This window comes from Stigmatopora nigra, chromosome 16 (genome assembly GCF_051989575.1).
Source record: "Stigmatopora nigra isolate UIUO_SnigA chromosome 16, RoL_Snig_1.1, whole genome shotgun sequence".
Lineage (NCBI taxonomy): Eukaryota > Metazoa > Chordata > Actinopteri > Syngnathiformes > Syngnathidae > Stigmatopora > Stigmatopora nigra.
The window spans coordinates 8457319-8482741 of NC_135523.1; the positions used below are offsets into that span (position 1 = coordinate 8457319).

General features: G+C 38.3%; 1 protein-coding gene across 4 annotated transcripts in view; it reads left to right on the forward strand.

Moving 5' to 3' along the window:
- Positions 1-25423, forward strand: part of ctnnd2a (catenin (cadherin-associated protein), delta 2a) — a 182764-nt gene that overhangs the window by 152068 nt on the left and 5273 nt on the right. For all 4 annotated transcript variants that reach the window (XM_077735923.1, XM_077735920.1, XM_077735921.1 and 1 more), the window contains exons 20-22: positions 11468-11711; positions 13605-13689; positions 18471-18597. In XM_077735923.1, coding sequence (XP_077592049.1) covers positions 11468-11711; positions 13605-13689; positions 18471-18597 — 456 coding nt within the window. The remainder of the gene's footprint in view (positions 1-11467; positions 11712-13604; positions 13690-18470; positions 18598-25423) is intronic.

The following is a 25423-nucleotide window of genomic DNA, read 5'->3' on the forward strand; positions in this document are numbered from 1 at the left end:
CGAGTCTCTTTAGGCTTTGTTGATGAAGTATTAGAGCTGAATAATGTCGATGTCATCCACCACCTCCCCATGCAATATTTGCTGGTGGAAGGTCACAGAAACTCGACATATCACACTAATTTCAAGTTTAAACTCATTTATTGCCCTACTTATTTGCATTTTTTTTGTTCCTTTACTTACCAAGTTGCACCAGACTTTATGTAAATTTGTAAAAAGGTTTTCAATCACTGTGTACTACATCCGCAGGCTGCAGGGTTTGACTTTTTGATAGAGTTAAAACAGCTTAAAAAGGCATTTGCACCAAATCCAACTGAGCCATTTGCTTTTACATTATCAACCTAAAGACTTCATTTAAATTATTAGATTCAAAAATTGCTCCTCTTGTAGCAGTAACAGAATTGGATGACCTTTTATATTCAGGTTTTTACAATGAGAAGAACAATATATAATCTCTGGAATTTAAAATGCAGGCTAACTGATTCAAATTCTTGAATCAATCAACTTTTATTACACAGCTTTATCGACCTCATCAAAACCAAACAAGAAAGCAAAGAATTATTGCCTGTCTTCATAAAGATGGGTTGAAAGATTTTTTTTCATGCTCAAATCCCTAAAATATTAAACAGTATTTGTTGTTCTGTTACAAGTAATCCTTTTTGGTTTGGGAGAACCTGATTCCATTCTACTGTAATGCAAATAGAAGTACAATTCTTTCACTAATGAGTTTTTATACTTGCTAGCAGTTTTGAATGCATCATAATTCATGGGGAACTGAGGGGACAACAAAATCTGAGTGATGCAAAAAGAGAAGTTTAAGAGCAGGTTGAGATGATTTTTTTTTGCTCTCAGCAGGGTGTGACATTATCAGTGTTGACAGCATGGAGGTAAAGGCCAACACCACTAGCCCCATCTTGTTTAGTCTTTGTATGCAATCTTTATTTGTACACACTGACTCAAACCTCAAAGTCAAGTTCTGTATCTTCACATCAAGGCAAAAACGATCCTAGGGTGACAAAAATGTTTCACGGAACACATTTATCTGGTCTTCTGCAAAAAAAAAAAAACTGTCACGGCACTGTGCCAAAGTTTGACGTCATCACCGTTGGGTTTAAAAGGTTTTACTACAAATGGACATATTTTATTGGGTTTGGGTGAGTTGGCTGAGAATAAATAGGAGCAAGAAAAGAAGATAAAGATCAACTAAAACCAAAGCTCTGTTTCTTTAACGTAATCTGGTGGCATATTGCTGTCACTTAGCATCGTTCATCTCATCGCTCAGGCTTTTTGTATCATACCCACAATTTTCCACCTTTCTTTTTGCATTGGATAATATACCATAAATCCAATTCAGGAAAAATAAGTCCCATTAACAACCAGCCAATCCGTCTTTATGATTCTTAACCGTTGACTTAGCGATGGCAATTTGATACACATGAATTGGGAACAATGCTAGGATGCCATGGAGTAGTTACATTATTCCAAATGGAGGAGCTATCTGCTACGCTTTTAATAAACACACGCTGTGCTTGCCACCAAAACAAAGTTAATACTGGATGAAAAGCAATTCATTCAGAATCGGTATTAATTAAAAATGCTTAATTAATTCACAGCTCGGATTAATTGTTTTTTGCCTCTTTTGTTTTGCAAAAAAACATTCAATACAAATACATAAACCAACACTAGAGATTATATTAAAAATGCATTATACATACAAATGTGCCAAGTGAAAGGACAAGTCAATCAACTAGAGTGCTCCAATGGTATTTTCCTTCTTTACTTATCACACCACTGTTATTGGCCCTTCCATTTCCTATCTTATTTTCTTTAACTGACTATTTTTCTTTCTCCAAACATATCATCTTAATTCGACACCCACATATTTCTAACTAATACCATTTCAGACATGAGCACATAACACATTTTTTATTTTTTGCCATTCTGTCTGACACTGTTGAGGCTGGCGCCCATGACGTTACCCAGGAAACAGAAGCTACATACCGCGGGGACTGCTCTAAGTGCTTGATTGCAACTCTGTGTGTTTGAGGTCAGAAGCTGTGATAGGCAATTGCTAATGAAATAAGATACTGAACCAATGAGACAAAAGAAGAAAGGGCTTCACATTAAGCTTAGCCATTTTAGTAGCTTCATCAGGTTGCTTCTTAACACTTTTCCATACTTCTGTGTGTGTGCAAGCAGAATACTTTTTGATGGCTAGCCAGAAGAAGGCAAAAGATGGTGTGTGTGCTTTAATGGCTGTTTTTGGCATAGCACGCTCTCTTTTTGTCTGAATTGAAGCAAATTATTCAGCTTTGTATCTTTTGGTCTTTATTACTAGATCTTTTTTTATTATGCAACGTTTTCTGAATGACAGAAGAGTTTGCATGAATTGGACATTTCATTAAGCACATGTGCAATGATTGGTTGATTACAGCAAAACTATTAGTGTTATAATATGCAAGATTACATATATTAAAATGAATCTCAAATATATAAAAATAACTTTAGCATGCCGGCCCGGCGGCTTGAGTGGAAAGCGTGTCGGCCTCACTGCCCTGGGGTCCTGGGTTCAAATCCAGATCGGTTCACCTGTTTGGAGTTTGCATCTTCTTCCAGAGCAGGCGTGGTTTTTCTCCAGATACTCCAGTTTCCACCCACATTCCAAAAACATGTATGGTAGCCTATTGGACACTCTAAATTGCCCCTAGGTATAAATCTGAGAATGAATGGTTGCCCGTCTCCTTGTGCCCTGCGATTGGCTGCTCATCGATTCAGGGTGTTGTCCCCCGCCTTTGGCCCGAAGTCAGCTGGGATAGGCTCCAGCAACCCCCGCGACCCTAATGAGGAAAAAGCGGTTCAGAAAAGGAATGAAAGAATGAACTTAATGCATTTGCCACTTATTGGTTTTTGATTGAGAAATCAATGCTTTTCAATCAATTTGGCTATGCATGAAGAGAAGACATTGTATTGATCGAATATAAATGGTTTGAAATGTGTGAAAGCGGTGTTGAAAAAAAACTTCAATTATAATTTAGTTAACGGAGAAAAGAGGCACAAGAACCTGGTTAATGGTTAATAATTTATCTGGGATCAGACCTACCAGTGGCATTTTTGCATTTTGCAGTTGGAGTCATCTCTGCCCCTCTCCAACATCCTAAAACATTGATGTTTTCACCAAGCTTCCCCCACTGAAGCCATTTCAGAGCCCATTTGAAAAGACTTGCCAGTGAAGGGGAAATTATTTCCTACAACTATTGCCGTGGTTTTTGGCAAGTAAACAGTTTCCTACCCTCTTGAATCCATCCATTTTCAGTAATGCCGATCCTTTCAAGGGTCGTAGATATACTGAGCTACTCCCAGCTAGCTTTTAGTGAAGAACAGGTTAAAGCCTTGACTTGTCACTAGACTGCGGCAGCCCTGGTATATCATGTTGACAACATAGTAAGAAATCATGAACATGATCAGTGCCTTCACATATGTAGATGAATATCGACTATTATTCATGACACACTTGAGGGTAATTTGAGCCCAGTTATAAATTCAGTAAGGTGTCTCAAGCTGGTCCTTCACAATAATCAATAACCACAAAATTGCTCTGTTGTTCACTTTTCTTATACAAAATTGTCACTTGCACACTTTCACAGAGTCAGTAACTTACATTGGTTGGTGTCTACCAACTTCCAAAATGTCCAAACTGGACTGAGCTGGCACATATATATAGGCACTTATATTGTATTTTAGGCTACAGAGTACAGACGGCATCTTTGAAAAGAAGACCTTGAGTTTTCAACTCAAGACTTTATTCCAGAGAAATACGTAATATAAGATCACCACTGACAAAAAGTTGTCTTTTAAAATATGGAACTGATATCTTGCTAACATGAACTGTGATTGATAAATAGGGATATAAATGAGTTCATGAGGTACAAAAACATAAGACTAATAAAGCGCTACTGATGAAGAGAATAGCAATAAAAAAATAAACACTGAAATGGACTAAACGAGGAAGGATTAGAAGGAGGGATTTCAAGAAAACAGAAAAAGTGTCTAATAAGAAATGAGCTGATGTTTGGGAGCAGATTACCAATAAGCCTCAGGTACCCTTCCTTCTGTCACCTTGGGAGAATAAACATTTGGGGCTGAACAAAAGGAGGTTAATGACATCGATTTTGTAGTTGTTGTTGTTTAAATGTGTTTTGATTGTCTGCCGACCAGTCCGGGGTGAACACTGCCTCATAACTGTCTCTTGAGTGGATTTTGCATGTTCTCCATGTTCGCCTGTGTGGGTTTTCTCGAGGTACTCCTGTTTCCTCCCACATTCCAAAGACAGGCATGGTAGGCTGATTGGAAATTCTAAATTGCCCCTCGGTATGAGTGTGAGCGTGAATGGTCTTTTGTCTCCTTGTGCCATGCGATTGGCTGACCACTAATTCAGGGTGTCCCCTGCCTCTGGCCCGAAGTCAGCTAGGATAGGCTCCATCAAATCCCGCGACCCTAGTGAGGATAAAGCGGTTCAGAAAATGAGGTGAGATGAGATGAGAAAATATATTTCCAATTATTATTTATCTGTCACGCCCTATAGTCGAATTGGCTTCCAGCTACATCGAAGGTGTGATATTTGGTTTGCATGGCAATATGTTTTGATTATTATAAAGAATCTGTACACACTTCACATAAACAAACACCAGTAATTGTTTAAAAAAAAACAAATGCTCATTGAGGGAAAACGCTACTTTACACCAATCAACCTGCTTCATTTCAAAACATTTCAATGAGACAATTACCTCCAATTTTTCTTCAACAAAAACTTTCCCTTTCCCTACAGTAAACAATCACATTACCCAATATTTGGCGCTAATTTGATTTCAATAAATCAAATCATCCATTATGAAGGGGGTCGCTCTAGGGACTGCTGCTCAGTAATCAGCACCTCTGTATTCCAGATGAGGGAGGCTAAAGCGTGGGTCGTGTAATACATGTTCATCACAGACGCAAAAAAATATTTTAAAAAAACACAATACAGACATAGACAAACACAGACAATTCACAGCCAGAGAGGATGCACAAGGACAAGGATTTTTCATCCACCATTGTAGGAGTACCAGTCACGTTGTGCTCTAAAGATGCTACTGAGTAATAAAAAATATATCTTCATTTGCTCTGCAGGCTTCACTTCTCTTCCTGTGATTTCCATATCAGCCCTCTTGGGCCACAAATAAAGCTGTTTCAGGATGTTCCAAACTTGACTCGGCTACCTTCTCTAAATTTTGCAACAAAAACTGGAGCTAAAAGGAGCAGCAAAAGATTAAGCTTTTATATTTGGTTAATTTTGCAATAACTTTGGGAAATCGTTGCTTTCCCTCACCCTTTCTCTTCATCAAAAATAAATCAAAGTTTCATTTTGGCTTAGGGTATCATCATGTCCGTCTAAAACACGTACGTAGTTAGTTAATTTGAAGGTGTCGTACTGATAACAAATACCTGAATGTCTGTCTGTCTTATATTTGCTTTATGCTTTTTTTTATTCGTTAGCAAATGCTGTTTATACATTTTACTCATTCAAAGTAAGTTTGCTTTATCTTTTGCAGTTATATTTCTTCATGCAAAAAGATATTGACAAACACGAAGCAATTGTACGTACATGTGCAGGAAATGCTTTAAAACAAATCTATAAATATCTATTCCTTTCCTAGTCTTTTTTTAAGCAAAGAAATTTCTTTCTTTTATTATTACCATGTCCCTTCATTCCGTATCTTGATGAATGAGTTGTTAACTCAATCAGCAGCTCAGTCGATAAATTGTCAGTCATTGGCACAGTCAATTATCTGGCATGTCACTCACTAAATTAGCCGGTCAGTAAGTTAGTCATGCTTTGGGTGAATTATTCAGTCAGCTGTAAAAGCATCAAGTCAAAGCAGTTATGAGATTATCAATGAGGAAATAGGTCAGTCTTGTCTCAACTGTCCAGTAATGAAAATAGCTCAACTATGTGAGCTAAAAGACAACACCAGTTTAAACAAAACTTGTACTGTGAGACGAGAGATGAGCCAGGACCAATTGACCCGCTACTCACAGATCATGTTTGGGTATGTTATATATGTGAATTTATGCGTGAGCTATCCATCAATGCTGCATAATAGTAGGTTTATTCTATGCATGTTTCTGAAAATTAAAGGTGTCATCGGAAAACCCAAGTAAATCACAATCCTCAGCTTTTTCTGGATCACTTTAGTTTAGTAGCAGTAGAAAGAAATGATAGACCTGAAAAGGCTGAGGGGAGGGTATTTGGGGTATCACAGTGATGCATTGGTCTGGGGTTAAACATTTTCTCATCATCGAAATTAAAAAGAGTACTCTTCAAGTACAGTCAAATGTTAGCGTATTATTATTTATGTAATTATAAAGGATTCACATAAGAAGATGCACAGTAGTTCTACAAACATGACATTTTATAACTGTTGTATTGTAAGGCTATCAGGACTGGAGGCGCTTTATTGTGAGATATTTGCAACCATTTATATATTCATCTTCTATACTGCGCGTCCTTGAAAAGGTTACGGGGGTTGCTGGAGCTTAACTTCGGGCGAAAGGCAGAGTACATCCCCAGACTGGTCGCCAGTCAGCCATAAGGCACACAGAGAGACAATCTACCATCCATACTCACAATCATATCGCCACCAGCGGGAATCGAGCCCGCTCATGCCCGCACCGAAGTTAGGTGAGTGAACCTCTACAACACGGGGTGGCTTTGTTTGCAACCAGATCAGATTGTGTGTGCACTTGCACTAAAGGATGAAACACTTGGCTTATCTGGTGATAGCGCTGATGCTTCTACACAGAAGGAATTCTTTTATGCAGATTGTGATTCGTATCGGGAAAAAGCAGCCTTTCAATTCTCTACGTTTACTTAGTGTCAGAAGCAAGTTGCACAGAGTGAACTGATTTATTGTAGTTCTCAATTGATTAAATTTTATCTTTAATTTAATAACTTTGACTCAAAATCCTTAAAAATTTACACATTGTTGTCATTTTATGTCCCAGTCCATCTTTACTGCCAATTGCCCACTTATAATGTCAAGCTTTCCACCAGCCAATCACATTTTGCCAGCCACAGTGAGTCTTTGCATATAGGGCTTTATACGTAATGAAATAATTGTCAATTTGTTGTCTGACTTGATAAATACACACCTGTTTGAAATTACAGTAATTCCTCGATTATTGCGGCGTCACTTACCGCGAATTCACCACTTTGTGATGTTTTTTTTCTGCTATTAATGATCTTTTTTTTAACTTCAGTGCTGAGTCCTAGTAGCAAGAGTGACTTCTGCTTACGAGTTTCAGCGTGGATTTCAGAAAAATGTGAAAATACACACTGAAACTTGTGACCAGAAGTCACTCTTGCTACTAGGACTCAGTACTGAAGTTAGATTTTTATTTATTTTTATTTTTTTAAATAGGGGTGACCCTACTTTGTGATTTTTCGATTATCATGGACATATTTGGTCTATATTAACCATGATATTTGAGGGATTACTGTATGCTGTAAAACAACTAGCTGTGGGTTCTGTTTCATGCCATTCATGAATTATAGGTTCAAGCAACAGGTTTCGCCATCATAAATTGCCAGTGGAATATAGAATTTTACAAGACGTTTGTGTGCTTTGAAATGAAAAGGAACCGTTACCGTGGATACCAGAATCGTTAAAGACATTTCGAACCATTTCATAAGATTAGTGTGTTTGTGATGAAGTCTGGGAACCCAACACTTTGAGTCAGTCAGTATAATTGACTTTTTGAACCACCGGGACATTCAAGTTCAACCAAGTCTATTTCACCCCCTACTCAATTTGTCTTTTTCTCTTTTGCTTTCTGTGCTTGCTAAGATTTTAGTCACACCAAATCAAAGTATTTTCTCTAACATTCCTGCTATATTGAAATTCACACTAAAGATAATAATTAACAAATCCATTTTACTCAAGTGGATTTCAAGGTTTTCTTTCCCCTTGTATTTCAACTGAAAGTGAATGCTACAAATGACTACAATTGAGCAAGTTAATAGGACAAACGATACAAACACTTATAGTTGCTGGAGGTCATTTTATCGATTTTCTTCAAAATACATGAAATCTGTTCGAAAACAAGTGCTGAAAACATAGACGCAAGCGAAGAATAAGTGAGTTCTGAATCTCTGAGAAAGTCTCTTAGTCTGATATTCATTGTTTTTGTTTTGCATTCATTGACACAATTTGGCACAGATCGTCAATACATCTGTGTGTCAGCATCATCATGACCACATTTTCACAAAATAGTGGCAACCCAAAAATCCATATTCCAGTTTTTAAGGAACCTTTTACTGGGTTAACCTATTTTACATCACCTGAAGGGACGGTTAAGGTCTCACTCACTTTCTTTATTCATCAAGACACTATGTAAAATTGGTACTCCCGCCGTTAATCAACAATTCATTGTTATGTATGTGCTCGGGATCAATCTTATCTAATCAATTACATTTCGTTTTTCAGGCTGAAGGCCTGTCAAATTCCCTTATGTTTTTGTGTAACTGTTTACACTGTCATTTTACTAATTACACTGTTATTTGTGGCTGTATTGCAATAAGAGGTTTGTATGTGTATTGTAGGGATGTAATTATTTGAATGGCTTATTGCTAATGGTAAATTAGTTTATAGATGAGGTCGATAACCGATATTGGAGCAGGTATTCATTCGCAAAAAAAATATAAATATCAATATATTTCGAGGTGTGTGTGTATGTATATATATATATGCATGTGTATGTATATGTATAATATATATCTGCCATTTGCATCATGTCGTTCTCTTAGCTTGATTTTGTTGGAGTGCATTACACTTTGGACGGCAATATTACAGTTAATTGCAAGCCTGTAGCTTCCATGGGGTATTGGGGGCTTCCACGGCTGAAAAGACAAAGTATGTCACTATTGTTACTTTGAGGCGAGGTCCTGTTTGTTTTGCATTGCTTGGATGCACAATATTATAATATTGAACCTGGTCAGCCTTTTAATGAGCAGCATTAACATGCAAGATTCATGTTCAATTCCTCATTGAATATTTGAACTCACATGACATGTTCATTTTACGTCTTTTACATGCCTTCATATGCTCTTCTACACAGACTTTTCCTATCAAACGGCATCTCCGGCACCTCCCTAATTACTTCAACAGCTCATCTTTTGAATGTCATTTCGTTCTCTGTCTACTCATGTGCCAGCCTATTCACTGAAATATCACAAGGCGGCCCCTTTTATTGCATTCAAAGCATGAGCGTTAATGCAGCTGTGTGAGAGGATTTACAGTGAGCCCTCTCAGGGCAAAGCTTTATGGAGTTATCCAAGCACTCACTCGCTGTGCAAGACATTTGCTTTATTGCTTAGACACTCAAAGGATCTGTTAACTTGTTAAATTTCCATCACAGCACTTTGTGATTTAAGTCCATTGAATTATTGCAAAGTCAAAGTGTGTAAGTAGACAGCATCATTAACACCTAAGTGTTGTTGGTACTCTGGATTTGTGAAAAACTTTTTTGAAACATTCATATTCCACATTGAAATCACTGTTAATCTTGTATTAGTTTCATCAAAAATACACTATTCCTTGTAGTCTGTTGCTTAACTCAATGCAAAAAGATACTATATAGAAGCCTATTCAAATTCCAGATGTCGATATGATTGCTATATATCATAATTTGGCCATTTGCATCATTTCACGTTTACTATTCCAAAAATAATCTGCATAATATTTTTTTTATCTAGTTTCAATTTATTTTCTATTTTTCTGAAAAAAATAAGAGCGGATTTTCTTTTAGAAACTCTCCTTAAAATGTGGGATATGACTGTCTTCAAAATTAACCAATACCTTTTCAAATGAATGTCGGGCCACACGCTTCATGATTAAAATAATTTTGATTGACTTAAAATAAAGTCAAATGTATTTGAGCGGGATTTTCCTGACAGTTTTTTATCACAACTTACAGGAAAAGCCAGGATCGGTAAAGGGTTTCCACAACATCAGAAGGATTTCAATTTTCATTTAAGGGTAAAAATGAATTTTCAAGTCATTAAATATTACAAGCAGACATTTTTTCCAGGTCAAATGTATGTATTTACAAAGACCAACAAATAAGCAAGGAAAACTAAAAACCCCATATAGGGAAAAAAGAAGAAACCTTGAGAATGGAGCAAACATGTGCGACCTCCTTTAGTATAAACATTATGAAATGAGTCACTGAAGCTTCATCTCGAGATGATGGTAGTGGCATCATTGGTTTGTGGTATCTCTCTACAATGGTCCCTTGGGCAGATTGATCCATGATATAGTAAATATAAAATCAAGGGTGCAGGACCTGGTCCCAGTCAACGATATGCACCAGGCAAATAAAAGGTCCAATTTAATTACACTCGGAGAACAACTGTCACGACACTATCATAAACTGGTTTGAAAGGGTAATAACACTTAATGGCATCTGAATGTTTAAATGTTTACACTTAATTTGAACTCCGAAAAATCAATCATGATACTGTCATAAACTGATTTGACAGTGTAATTACATTTGATGAAAAGTTTCCACTTGGTTGATATTCGATGAGACAATGGGCAGACGCGCTACTCCCTTATTCGCCAGCTTTTTTGAGGCATGACAAATGGATCAGAGTGGTAATTTTTCCATTGCTATTGTCAAGTTGTATTGACAAAGACTTCTCAAACAATGTCCAGTTCGTATCAAAAGTGACATTATTCATGTGTCAAGTTGTCATGAGATAAGCAGTGTCAACCTTTCATCAGAAGTAACACAATTATTGTCAAGTTTTCATAAAATAACTAATGTTAACTGCATCAAAATAACAATTCATAAGTCATGTTGTTATGACACAGGTTGTCATGGCGATGACACCAAAAAATCGCATAATTTACTGGGTGACATCATGTCATATGAATTGATCAATGTTCATGACAGTGTCATTATTTTGAAAGACTTGTGGCCGGTACTTTCTGAGAAGTGTTTGCGGGGTTTCTTATATCAATTTGTGTTGAGTTTGGACACATTCTTTTTAGACATTATATCCAGTTCGGATAATGATCTTTATCTGCAATTGAAAAGATGGTGGTTAAAAAAAGTGCAGGCCAAAAGGCAGCACTTCATCAATCTCGGGGTCAAGATGCAATAAGTTAAAAGGACGTCCTCTGTAACTTGTTTTTAATGTAACACGTAAATTCAGAATTTTTCATTCGTGTTATGGAGATTTAGTGTCATTTTGTGAGTGAAAATACATTTGAGATTCTTTCTTAACTGTTGGTTTTAATTTTTTTTTAAATTAGACCAGATTAAGTAAACACATGCGTTCCATTGAGAATATTGAGGTGCCAAATTATGTATTGTTTCTTTAGTTCCGTTTTGAAATGACCATTGGAAATGTTTTTTTTTATGTTTGCAGGTAAATACGCAATGCGAGATTTAATCCATCGTCTTCCAGGCAGCAGTAGTAACAACAACGCCACCAGCGGTGGGACTTCTGGTACTACAAGTCCACCCAGCAAGGTCATGTCTGATGACACGGTCACTGCAATCTGCTGTGCACTTCATGAAGTTATCACCAAGAATATGGAGAATGCCAAAGCCCTCCGCGATTCTGGCGGCATAGAAAAACTGATCGGCATTGCTCGCAGTAAAGGAGACAAGTGAGTGTTACTCCCGAGATGGTCATTTTTGTGTTTTTTTTTATTTTTTATTTCAAAAACCCTAGCGACCAAAAGTCTTACAAGGGTGTCAGACTCGGGTTGGTTCACGAGGCCGCTTTAACGTCAACTTGATTTCAGGTTGTTTTTTTTTTATAAATGGATTAGAAAAACTGGATTAAAGACCCTGAATATTCCGTTTTTTATAGATCTAAAACAATGATTATTTCAGTTTTTTATATATATTTTTAGATTTTACAAAATTATTTTTGAACTAAAAACACAATAATTGTTTTAAAAGGGGGAAATCAGGAAATTTAATATATACCTCTATACTCTTCATTTTAATTTGATCCTAAAACAGAAAGTCACAGGAAGGCACAGAAAGTTGGAAAAAGGTGCACATTAATCATAAAGAAATGTAAAAAATAAATAAACAAACATAACCCTGCATATTATATAGCTACAATTTACTCATTTTTGACTGTTTGAATTAGCAAGTTCAAATTTGTGTATCACAAATATGATGGACAAGGCAATATTTCAGAAGTAAAACCAAAATATTCGACAGATGTGCAAAAAGCACGAAAATAAATAGATTTAAAACATTAACAAAAACGTTTGTCTGTCGCTCTGTATGCTCTACAGTTGACTGGTGACCAGTCTAGAGTGAGGTTTGCCTTTTGCCCAAAATCAGCTGAGATAGGCTCAAGCTTTAATGACTATTTCAAAATAATCTAAAATAACTGAGGGGGTGTAGGAATTTCAAGTTTATCCAAAAGTACTGGATTAAATATGCACATCCTTTGACTCTATTTTATTTCAATATGTACCATAGACTGACACCTACAATACACTGTACACTGTCACATCCTATCTCTTGCAAAGGTAATTATCATTTATGCAGTCTGGTTCTCCTTGAATGGCAATAACAAGATTTATAGACGCTTAGTAGACTAAGTAGGGTGTTCTTCCTTGCTCCTATGGTAACCAGCAAGAATGAGATGAATAAAGTCTAATTTAAGTCAAGTGTTGCCAATGGTGACATAAACCAGATGTTAAACAATACATCATTGTTAAGAAAAAGAAGAACAAACCATTCATAGAACTTGTTCAGGCCATCATTACAGAAATTGATATGAAAATTTATCAGTACATTTAGTTAGCTTCGAATAGTTAATTTTTATGTAAAGCTACCAAATCAGAGCCCCTCAACAGCATGGTTCTATCTAGATATTCTGTCCATAAAAGCTATGAACAGAATCGTCAACATAGGGCAGCGTTGGTGGAGTCCAACGACCACTGGAACCAGATCTAACTTAAGGAAGTACGACTAATGCATGCATCTTATATCATTTGGAAAATAAAAACTTGTAATTTAAAAACGAAAATAGGTTAAAAACACTAGGACCTAATCACGTTTTAGGTAAGAGTGGTCTTTTGTTTTAATGCAAACCCAAACCTATCAACTGATTAAAAAAAAATATATATATATATATATATATATATATATATATATATATATATATATATATATATTCCGTGTTAAAGCACATTTTTGTAATATTTTCAGAGGTAGGGTGTTATTTACAATAAGAGTACTTTGAATATTTTTCAAGAATTTCTCATTGCTTTTGAATAGATTTCTTCTGGAGATATTACAGAAAAACACTGGTCACGCAAGGGCAACATGCATGCCAAGGAGGTATTTACAAGGAAGGGACTGTTTAACGTTTGGAAATTTTAATGTAGGGGTCTACTTAAAAGGGAAATGGTTCTCTGACTCTTAAAGAGCCGACAACCTCTACACATCTTGCCAAGGTGATATTGACAGGAACTGGTATAACAGTTTGGAATGATGCAGTGGAGAAGTAACAATGTCCTATCTTCCCTCAGACACTCTGCCAAGGTGGTGAAGGCGGCCTCACAAGTTCTCAGCAGCATGTGGCAGTACAGGGATTTGCGTTCCCTCTACAAGAAGGTATTACACTACTTTTATGAAGGCATACTGTATCTACAGCGGTGGTCTTCAACATTTTTCTCACCGCCAACCGGTCATGCTTCTCCTATTTTTGCGAAACCTGGGGGGGCCACATAACAACTAAAGGCAAATGCGGGGAGAGGGGTAACGGTAGAAGTCTACGACAGCTATGACAGAGATGGAGACCGCAACAGAACAGCAAAATAAACAAATAATGAGCACAAAGGCATTTATTTGTTATCATCACGACTTGTCTCATTTTGAGTAGGAGAGAAGGATTGAAACGGCTGTTCTATTTTTGCTGAAAAAGTGTTGTGAAAGCCACTTTAATAGCGTCAAAAGCTCAGAAGAGAGCAAGAAAACACATGTAATGGCCCTGCTAACATACACAATGAAATTGACACGTTGTGCCGCCAGCCTTATGAAGAAAAAGCACATTACACTTATATTTCATTGTTGTCTGGGAAATATGCAACTTTTCTCATTTCAAGTAGCAAGGAAAGGCAAGATTGAAACAGGTGTAGTCGTTTTGGCAGAAATGTATTGTGAGAAACACTTTTCAAACATCCCAAAGCTCGACAAGCATCAAGAAAACTACTATCATACACATTGTTATATTTTCCGTGTTCTTGGTTTGGTCTGATCTGGCAACCCGGAGGTCCAGCGTGTCATTGGTTCATGATCTTCACACTTGATTTTTGACAATTTGTGAGGTTTAAATCGTTGTTATTTATTTTTCTGGTGGACTGGAACCAAATGTCTTCCGGACTAGTACTGGTGCGCCAAGCAGTGGTTGGGCACCCATTATCTACAGTACCATTCATTCATCTTCCGTATCGTTTATCCTCGCAAGAATTCCGGGGGTTGCTGGACCCTGTCCTAGTGGAGTTTGAGCAAAAGGCTTACTAAACCCAAGACTGGTTGCCAGTCAGCCGTAGAGCACATTTACAGTATTAATTATGCATGTTCCTTGAACCTTTGTTGAAGATCAATGTTTTTTTCTTCTAGGAATTATGAACCATTATTACTCTAGAGGAAAATCATTACTGTTTATTATGTTTCTTCCTAGCTAATATATGTGGTGTTTTTTTTCTTATTTGTACATACAACTACAAAAGCAAACTTGAACATTTCCGTATAGAAGTTTGTTAACATATTTTTATTTGTATCATTATTATTATTCATTGATTTAGAACAGTGATGAACAATTGGGGTATTTGTTAATTCAGTTTGGGGATTTTTTTGCGACTTGAAGTAAGACTGAACCCTAACCCCCTAACCCTGAACACAAAATAAGTCAACATGTTGTGTGTTTGAGTGGTTAGCATGTCGGCCTCACAGCTCTAGTGTCATGGGTTCAAATCCAGGTCGGTCCACCTGTGTGGAGTTTGTATGTTCTGCGTGGGTTTTCTCTGGGTATTCCGGTTTCCTCCCACATTCCATGTCCCCCGCCCCTGGCCCAAAGTACACTGAGATAGGCTCCAGCACCCCTGGTGAGGATAAAGTGGTTCAGAAAATGAATGAATGAATGTGTTGAGTGTTTACAAAAGTACCAAATATGGGGTTTTCATCTGAGTTATCATACTTTTGTAGCATTTACAAGGATTTTATGTTACTGGAGTTAGCATTTTTTCAACCTCATAGCTTCACATGTAAGTGGTTTTGTCGAACAAAAGTGGAGTTTTTTCCTATTATTGACGTCTCGTTCGATGTGCATGGATCAGCATTGAAACTACTGATGCATCACAAACATAGGCACATTATATATTGATACAAAAGAGGCTGTGTACCAATTTGAAAATGTGTGAAAATGAGATATGGGTTGCATATGTTTTAAGAAATCTGAATAGGCCTGCAGTGGGAGCCTTTCATTTCCCAAATCCCTCCTATCATCAAATGTAGTGGCTCATAAATAAGTCTATTTGTTTATTCCTCATATTGAATCTTTTGAGATTTGTTTTTATAAAGTTTCCTCTGAGTACATCTATGTACAGTTTGTGTATGTTTGTCTTCCAGTTTTTTTTTTCAAGCAACAGTCACGAGGACTAAGTAAAGTTTATCACTTCCTTCAGCAAGGAGTAGAACAGCGGAATCTGTGGATATTAGTTGGGTAAGGGCCCATAAATAAACAGCAAATGCGTAAGGAGAGTACATATCTGAGATGACTAGGAAGATCAGTGGTGCAGCAGTCATTAATAAACCAAAGCTTAAATCTGTTTCTAGCAACACTGGTGCTTGCCTTACAGATAAATCATGTATATAAGTCTCCAGTGTGCTTTCAAACTCTGCTTGTACCCGAATTTATTTGGTTTCTACGATTTCTATGTCCTCATTCTATGTTTACGCTCCAGCTTTACTTCTTTGGAGCGATAACCCTAGTTGGTTATCCATTCCAACAACAAATGTTCAGTATTGTTCAGTCAGAGGCTGACAAGAAAAAACAGATTTACAACATTTTCTTGATTGCACCAACAAGATTTAATGATCCCACATATAAATGCATAAAAGACTCAATTTTTACGGTGCATTTTACAGTTTGCCTCATTTCATGATAAAAGATTTAGCTTTGGCTCTTAATCAGGCATGCTCTCTATATCGCTCTCTCACACACATGCTGGTAAATATCCTGCAAATTTTACACAAATCACTTAAAAGTGCTTGAAAGTTGGGGTTTATGAACGGAAAGATGTTATGCCTGGCATGTGGCATATTCTCAATGTGGTCCATCTAGCCTTTTGTAATTGACACTGTGGGTTAGTGTCATTTGACAAAGATTGGATTTTGCATGTGTTATTTGTATGAGATTTTTGCATGTAATGTTCGGTATTTTCCTGTAAATGGAGTGAATCCATTTGAGTGTGTCCTCACTTGCTACTATTGAAAGTGATATACGTCCAAGCGACTTTGGCTGGTAAGGCTGGAAGCCATCATTTGGAAGTGAATGGGTATTGGCATATACTGGAGAATACTTAACAGCTTTTCCGCACTTGCTGCCGGACTTTGAAACCCAAAGAAAAAAATACAAACCGCTTTATCCAACCGTCCATTTTCATTCGCTCTTGTTTTGTTGTAATCACAGCTGAGTTTGGCCAAAATGCTAACTACCCCTCGCTGAATATATGTAGACTTTCAAGTTCGCGTTCTAACTAAAGAACACACACTTGTATTTCGAACTTTAGGTTAACCGCACAGGCCTGTTTTTTTTTCCATTATTACTTTGTATTCACATTTTTGACATTTAAGTATACTCAAGCTAAGTATTATTTGTATTTTTTTACATATTTTTTTGCAAATAAATCGTCAATTGCTAACTCTCCACAAGAATTTTCCAGTGGATATATGATCCAAGATAATTCCATTATTCTTCTTGATGATCAATCTTGTGAATTAAATCAGTTCAATGTGTATATTCTCCTCGGTTTCCTTTTACGCACCCTTAAAGACCCTTGCAGCTCAATTTGAGGATCCAATGAACGATCTGCATCCACAACAGCAGATTGCTCCCATCACTCACTGCGAAATTTATTCATTATTCAATACTCAGCAACTGTGTTCATTTGAGCAACATGACACTTTGACAGTGTCCAATTGAGGGGTGGCAGCATGTACCATCAGGAGGTTACATGTCTTATAATGAAATTTGTGTTGGAACGGAGGAAGAGTAAGCTGATGGATAAAAGGTTGCAGTATAAATGGCTGGAATTGATCTTGCTTTTTAGGCAATACCTTGAACCTTTTATTCATTTTCATTGCCGTGGCGGGAAAGTCAAGAGAGGACACAGCCTACTTCTTGATCCTTCATTTTTGTATCTCTACTTGGCTCGCTCATTACTCTCCCCGCTCTCATTACCCCCTGTCGTCTTTTGTCTCACTTGTCCTCTTCCTTTTTTCAGCTTCATGTAGTAATTCCTCCTCTTTCCCCTCTCTGGCTTTTCCACTTAAACGGTTCACCCCGATACCACCACCTCCATTTGCAATGCATGCACACCTGCACGCACTGCTAAGCTCATGCCCTCTGGACAGCCAAGCAATGATGGAGCACATCTCCATTTATATTTTTATCATTTGCCTTTGGTTTGTATCCAGAGGTAGCCAATTATCGTAATGCTAAATTGAATTGGGTTCCAGCTTTGTGATTGTTGCAGACTATTATAATCCATTTTTCAAAAGACGTTGCTCCAATCACTGCTGAACCAATACACACACACACAAAGAAAAGCTATTGGCTCTGCAGTAATTATGTGTGCCGACTTGTTGTGTTAAAATGTCCCCGCCAGTAAAGTAATAAAACGATTGATGCTCAGCCTCGATGCAAATATTTTCATTTGTCTTGCCCACTTATGTTGTGGCTTTCCCGTTCAGTTTTCAGAATACATGTATATTTTGTAGTTATATATAGAATAAAAGAAATTATTTATGCAAGTACATCATTTTTTGTCACAAATGATCGTTTGGAGCAGACAACCAATGCTAGAGGAAAAATAAGCAATTGTTTAATTAAACTGTGTCTTGAATCAATTGACAATTTGGCATTTCCTCATGTGTCTACATTGCCTCTGGTCTAACCTAAAATAATATAATAATATTTTGATCTATATCATGGAATGAATAAGCTATCATGCCAACATTATTTCAGTTATTGTTACAGTATTCCTTTGATTATATAGATTTTTTTTAATGAATGCTGTATAATGAATACACACACAGTTTGTACTGTATCTTTAGCACTGTGCTTTATTTCTTCTAACAATCAAAGTCACCTCTGGTGTTTGTTCCTCTAGGATGGATACTCCCAGTATCACTTTGTTGGATCCGCCTCCACAATTGAACGAGACCGACAGAGGCCATACTCTTCCTCTCGAACTCCCTCTGTGTCCCCCATAAGGACATCCCCAAATAACCGTTCCGGTGAGTAAACAATAAGTAATGATGGAGAAGTGTTTATTTGTGAGTTTGTGTGTCTTAGCCTGGCTGTTGCCATCATCTTGTGCTTGTTCCAAGAGTATTTTTATCCACTGAGGTCCTTCTTCCCATGAGGTCATTTAAGTTTAGGTTTAATATTTAATGTGAACTAAATTTAACCTTGGACAATCTTACACTGTTCACGACAATGAATGAAGGCTTTCAGAGTTCACTTTCACTGAAAAAAAAGTCTTAGGACTACCTAAATACTCGATTTTGTTCAAAAGAAAATAACAGCTCTCACAGAAATTTTTTTTAATGATGTATTCACATTTATTTACAATTTTCACAGTCTCTTTGCTGCTAATGATTGAATGTTTTAGTTGGGGGTGTTTCATTTTCCTTGACTCATCTTGGTCTACTAACTTTAAAGTGTAATCATGGATTATATATCTTAATGAGTAGAAATTCATTTCTTCTCAATTAGCTTAGTGCCCGGGAATTGCCTGGCAACCAATTAATGGTCTTCCCCCTTTACTTCCCAATGTTGGCTGGGATAGGCTCTAGCATCCCTGTGACCCTTGCGGTATGGGAATTGAATGAATGAATTATGTGGTTTATTGTAACCCACCAGAGGGACACAGTGGATATTACATTTTTTCTAATATATGAATTGTAGTTTGCAAGACTTTTTTATAACAAATGTTAAATGACCTAGAATGGACTGCGCTTGACACAAATATTGTAGAACCATAGAGCATTTAGTGTTCAGTCTGCTGACATCTGGGGTGACCAACTACTATAATTTGTGCTTGCCACCCATGGACTTTAAGCATGATTATCGTTAACCCCTTAGCTTGAGCCCAGTGGTCTTCATGCTTTGCAAAGTGTGCATTAGCTGTTAGCATCCGTCGTCAAGGAGCCTTTAGCTGTGCTTTCACGCTATCAAGCTTAGCAAGCTGATGAAGCAGAAAAGTACTTTTCCTTCCCTCCAGCTTAGCAGGGTCTTTAAGGACCCATCCAGGGAGCTATGGGTGTATTCATGCATGTTTGTGTGTGTGTGTGAAGAATGTGTGAAAAGAATTAGGTATTAGAATAGTGTTAATTCAAGAGTGAGGACTTGACCTTGGAGAGTGACATTGAAAGGTTCATCTTGTTTGTGTGTGTATGTGTTTTTGAGGGAATAATGTCTCATCTATTCACCTCTTCTCCACTTCCTACTTTTTTCTCGTAATCCTTCTTTCTCGTCCCTTTTTCCTATGATTGCACACATAAATGTGAATATCAGTATCTCCTGCCTGCATATGCTTCTTGACTTCGCCCCTTAGAGATGGATAAAAGGGGAGGGAATAATGATGGAGTGAAAGAGTGTGTTGGAGGGGTGGGGTTGAGGGATGGGGGGGGGAGAACAGTTTGGAGCAAAACTGTCAGTCGATGGCAAGGAGACTGAGGGAGAAAAAGAGACCTTTGCGTCCACCCTAGCCGCCGAGGGGGTCCTGCTGTGTTTAGAACTGATAGAACAAGCCTCCCAGCTAGATTGTCACAGTAACCAGAGGAGATGGCAACAACTCTGCGGGTGTTAGGTCACAGCGCCCACCCTAATGGAATCCACCTCAGGGGTGTCAAATGATATATTACATGCAAAAAAAAGAAAAATGAAAGTATGAACATTCATTTCGTTTTTACTTTAGGGCTGCAAGGCACATGAGCCTTTTTATTAGTCTGCCTCTGTGCTGTTCTCAGATTCAAAGTCACGTGGTGACCGAGCTATTTTACTGAGCGTTAATATGAATAGTATAAGGATGAGGATGGCCCTGGCACCGGTTTGGAGACTTCCTATTTAGACCATTATAGTGCATAAAGAGCTTTTGTTAGGTACGCAAGTGGTGAGATGAGTTGGACCCAAATGCAGGAAAGGCAGACACGGTAAGGGGGAGTTGTTTTTTCATTTTAAAAAAAAAACTTTACTAAAAATAGCCGGCATACAAAACTCAGGGGAGGTAACAAGGGAACTACAAAGTGCAAAAGCACACTTACCCGGGGAAAACGCAAGGGGCACGAGGAGCACGATGAGACCTGGACATGTGCATGGCAAAGGCATACAAAATGCAAGCGATCTGAACAAGGGCAGACACCGACAAAGAGCAACTAGACACACAAGATTTGGATATCTCAAATATATGAATAACAATGAAATATAAAAATAACTTTTCGCATGGCGGCCCGTCGGCTTGAGTGGGTAGCGTGTCGGCCTCACAGCTCTGGGGTCCTGGGTTCGAATCCAAATCGGTTCACCTCTGTGGAGTTTCCATGTTCTTCCAGAGTAGATTTGGGTTTTGGGTACTCCAGTTTCCTCCAACATTCCAAAAACATGCATAGTAGCCTGATTAGACACTTTAAATTGCCCCAGATATGAGTGTGAGCATCAATGGTTGTCCGTCTCATCGTGCCCTGCGATTGGCTGGCCATCAATTCAGGGTGTTGTCCCCTGCCTGGTGCTCGTAGTTAATTGGGATAGGCTCCAGCACCCCCTGCAACCCTGGAGAGGATAAGTGTTATGGAAAATGAATGAATGAATAAATAAACCGCATAGTAAGTGAATCCTAACAGCTTTAAAGGCTCACATTCACCCATTCATGCACACATCTGCAGTATTGATTTGCTGCCATGAAGAGTGCTGCCATGCCTAGCAGGAGCAACATTGGCTCCACTGTCTTTCCCAAGGACACTTCAACAGTGAAAAGTTGAAGCCAGGATTTGAACTGCTGTCTTTGCAGTCACAGTACGCTGCTAACTGTGCCACAGTGTCATAAAATCCATGCATAAAATCTTAGACTTAGGTACATTGTTTTGTGGCTAAATCCAACAGAATAAGCAGTTTCTATGGACTTCTTTTGATCCCTCCAATATGCTTCTTTGTAAGATTTTTTGTTTAAATTTAAAACCATTTTTTTACTCAGTGATTAAGGTGTCCTGCCATTGCTCTGGTGTGCATACAATACAATCTATTCTTAAACATTGGGGCGCAGATAAGGGCGATGAGTGCTCTTTTTGCTTTTGGATGTCAAACACATTGCACTGGGATTGTAATAGGGAGTCCTTTTGTATTCAAAGAGATAAAAAGAACTCATACAGGCACTTATATTCTCTTTAAAAAAAACACTTATCCTATTCGCGTAGTTTTGCCTTGCTGTCATCATGATACAGGAGAAATGCCAAGGAGAACAAAGGAATTTTTGTTCCCTGTTCTTGGATTCTCTCACAGGAAAAGAAGACAATTGTTCCTCTTGTACAATGGTTGAATGTTTATTCAAGTAGATTGACTAATTGTGCAGACTGTATAGTAGTTATCTCACATTGTGATTGACACTAACAATTGCAAAGACAAAATACCCATTAATTTTAATTTCAAACATCCAAATAGCTTTAAATTTGGGCAATTTATTCCTATACAAAATCTTTATTAACAACACAGACAGTTTTAATAATGTTTAACTCTTTGGGCACCATAGTTTTAACAAAAAAAATTGATTTCACTTTTTAAACGGCGAAAATTGAGGATGTTTTTCGTTCTTAAAACATATTTTAGTATCAGTTATAATAATTTTCTATCAAACACCCTGTTCTTTTCGTTTTCATAGGGATAGTAAAATCAGTTTAACTATAGTTTTTCGTCATTGTTGTTGACGTCACAATGTGCACTCAGGGTAGTGACGCATTTCGGTTGCACTGTCGGGGCGATGGAGACCCTGTAGCGACTGTTTAGGGACAGCTGAGTGAGAATAATATCAGAAAAGGTTGCAGTTGCTTGCAGTTCGTCATGCTCAACATTTATATCCTTAAACTTATTCCAATATCAATCTGAAGATTGTTAGGATCCATAACTGCCGTGTGATTTAACAATCATTCGGATATACAGTGAAACACGGCAGCTTGATCATTTGTGCAGATATCCCATGTTTCATAGCACACAAAACTATGATACCATTTGCCTAAATTAGGACGCCTGCCATCGTCAGCCTCCACAACCAAAAGAGTGTTGCCTTACTGAATCAGAATTGGGTCACCATTGTGACATAAAAGCACTATCCAGAATAATGATCATTGTGGCTGTCAGCTAAGAGCAGTTTAAGAGATGCCTGTACCATTTAGTGTTCCTGCTTTACATTTAATATGTTTTGAATAAAGAGTACCATGTATTAAACAGCTACCTGATGGTTTCGGCCGTAGGGGTTCACTTGCCTAACTTCGGTGCAGACAAGCATGGGATAACTTCTCGCTCGGTGGTGGTCTGACTGTGCGTGCAAATAGTTGTCTGTGTTTCTGTGTGCCCTATGGCTGACTGGCGACCAGTCTAGGGTGTAGTCTGCCTTTCGCCCGAAGTCCACAGTGATAGGCTCCAGCAACCCTTGAGAATGCGCAGTATGGATGACGAAAGAATGTATTAAACGTACGTCCTGCATCTTTTGTCTTTGTCGTTTTTTGGGTTTTTTTCCGACGCATTTCACTCAATCTCTGAGGGCATTGAGGCTTGTTGTGATGGAAAATAGTCAGAATAGCATTTGGTTTTAGTCTCTGCTTATATCCACCCGCTCCGGTGAGCTCTTTCGCAATTTGTGTTGGACTAAAAGCCTGAAATGCATCAGGAGAAAAATGTCAAGAAGACTGCCTTGAATCTTAGAAAGTTATATATGTCCATCCCCAGCATTTTCCCACTCCTTTCTCATCTCCTTGTCAGCTGGAAAGCTGTGTGGACTCACATCACTCACCTTTTGACTGGAAAGGGCATCCAAAAGCAGCACAATTTGGTATTTTACTTTGCCAGTATTGAGCACAGCTTTTCTACCAAGAGCAACCTAATTGTGTCATCACCCTTGGCATGCACAAAACATGGCGGCGGCCTCTGTAGGTCAAAATAAAGGGCAGAATTATCCTTCCAAACCATAACTTCCCCCATGTACTTGTACATGCACATCTACTATCTCATCTCATTTTCTGAACCCCTTTATCCTGTCTAGGGTCACGGGGGGTGCTGGAGGCTATCCCAGATGACTTTGGGCCAGAGGAGTGAGACACCATGAACTGGTAGCCAGCCAATTGCAGGTCACACGGAGACAAACAACCATTCACGCTCACACTAATACTTAGGGGCAATTTAGAGTATCTAATCAGCCTACCATGCATGTCTTTGGAATGTGGGAGGAAACTGAAATACCAGGAGAAAACCCATACAGGCCCGGAAAGAACATGCAAACTCCACACAGGTGGACCGACCTGGATTTGAACCCATGCGCCCCACTGTGAGGCCGACGCGCTAACCATTCATCCCCTTGGCTGCCCGTTTCATCTACTATGTACTATTCATTTTAGATTGAATGTAATCTGGTGGCCCAATGGTCTAGTGCAGGGGTGGCCAACACCGGTCCTCGAGACCCCTATCCAATCACTTTTCCACCAACACTCCTGAATTCAATCATCGGGATTGGTATGATGCTTCTGGACAGCTTGCTGATGAGTTGATCATTTGATTCAGGTGTGGTAGAGGACAGAGATATGGAAAAAAGACCTGATAGAGGCTCTCGAAGACCGGATTTGGCCACCTCTGGTCTAGTGGTTGACACGTTGGCCTCACAGTTCTGGGGTGGCGGATTCAATCCCCTGTTGGTCCTCGCTTTGTGGAGTTTGCACATTTTCCCAAGTTCTTGCATGGGTTTTTTCTAGATATTCAAGTTTCCTACCACATTATCCAGACTGGTTGAACAAACACACTAAACTGCCTATCAGTGTGAGTGTGTATGTGGTTAACCATCTCCTTGTGCCCTACCAAGCTTGGTGCCCATCGTTAGCTGGGATAGGCTCCAGCACCCCCTGCGATCATCGTGGGGATACGCATTTTGGAAAATAAATGAATAAATGTAATCTATTAAATATTTGTGGGCGTTTATCCACTTAGTGATCACTAGAGCAAAACTATATAATTGCCTAGATTATATATTTTATGTTTCTCTGATGTATTTTAGTTGTAGAGAACAATTGTCCCTTATTGGGGCCTTTAGGTCTTTATACCTGTACCCCTTTTTAAAATGGTTAGTGATAAAGCCTCACTGTATCTCACTGGACAACTGATCATCTTCATTAGAGGTCGAATATTCTTTCTCAAAATCTGAGTAATCAATTTAATGAGGAAGTACTCAGTCAAGGGTAAAAACTCCTCTTGGCGTGATATTTTTTTTCGTAGAATTTGCTAGGTAGCATTCTGCCATCTACCCTAACCACTGCTCCCTCAAAGGGGAGCAGTTTTCAAACGCCCAGAAATGATGCTCAGGATGACGTGGCGGATATCTGCCATCTTTTGGTGCAAAGTATTAACTACATGAGGCACCATATTTGCAGCTGTGGCTTGTTAAAGTCAGAAATTGTGCATGTTATACATAATTTGGCAATTAAACACTTAACACTGCTGCAGATTAGATTCAACTCTCTGATAGACCCTCCTCTCCACACACAGCCATAGATCATAGATCTAGCTATGTTCTTAGATGTGTGGTCCTTCTGTTTCTAACACACAACTCAATCCACACAATTTTGAAGGGTGTGTCAACCAAGATCTTTCACTCTCAGTGGAGCTCATTCTTAAATACCAGAATAAGGAAAGTCTTCAATCTCTGCTTCCACATGAGTAGGTATATCAGGGGCTTTGAAGCATTTGAACCAGTGAATAACATATTTTCCAGAAATTTAGCCACACTGTTTTATATTTGCAATCAATATAGTTGCCGGTACAATTACTATCATGTGACATAAGCTATGATATGGGTTAACTTATGCTTTG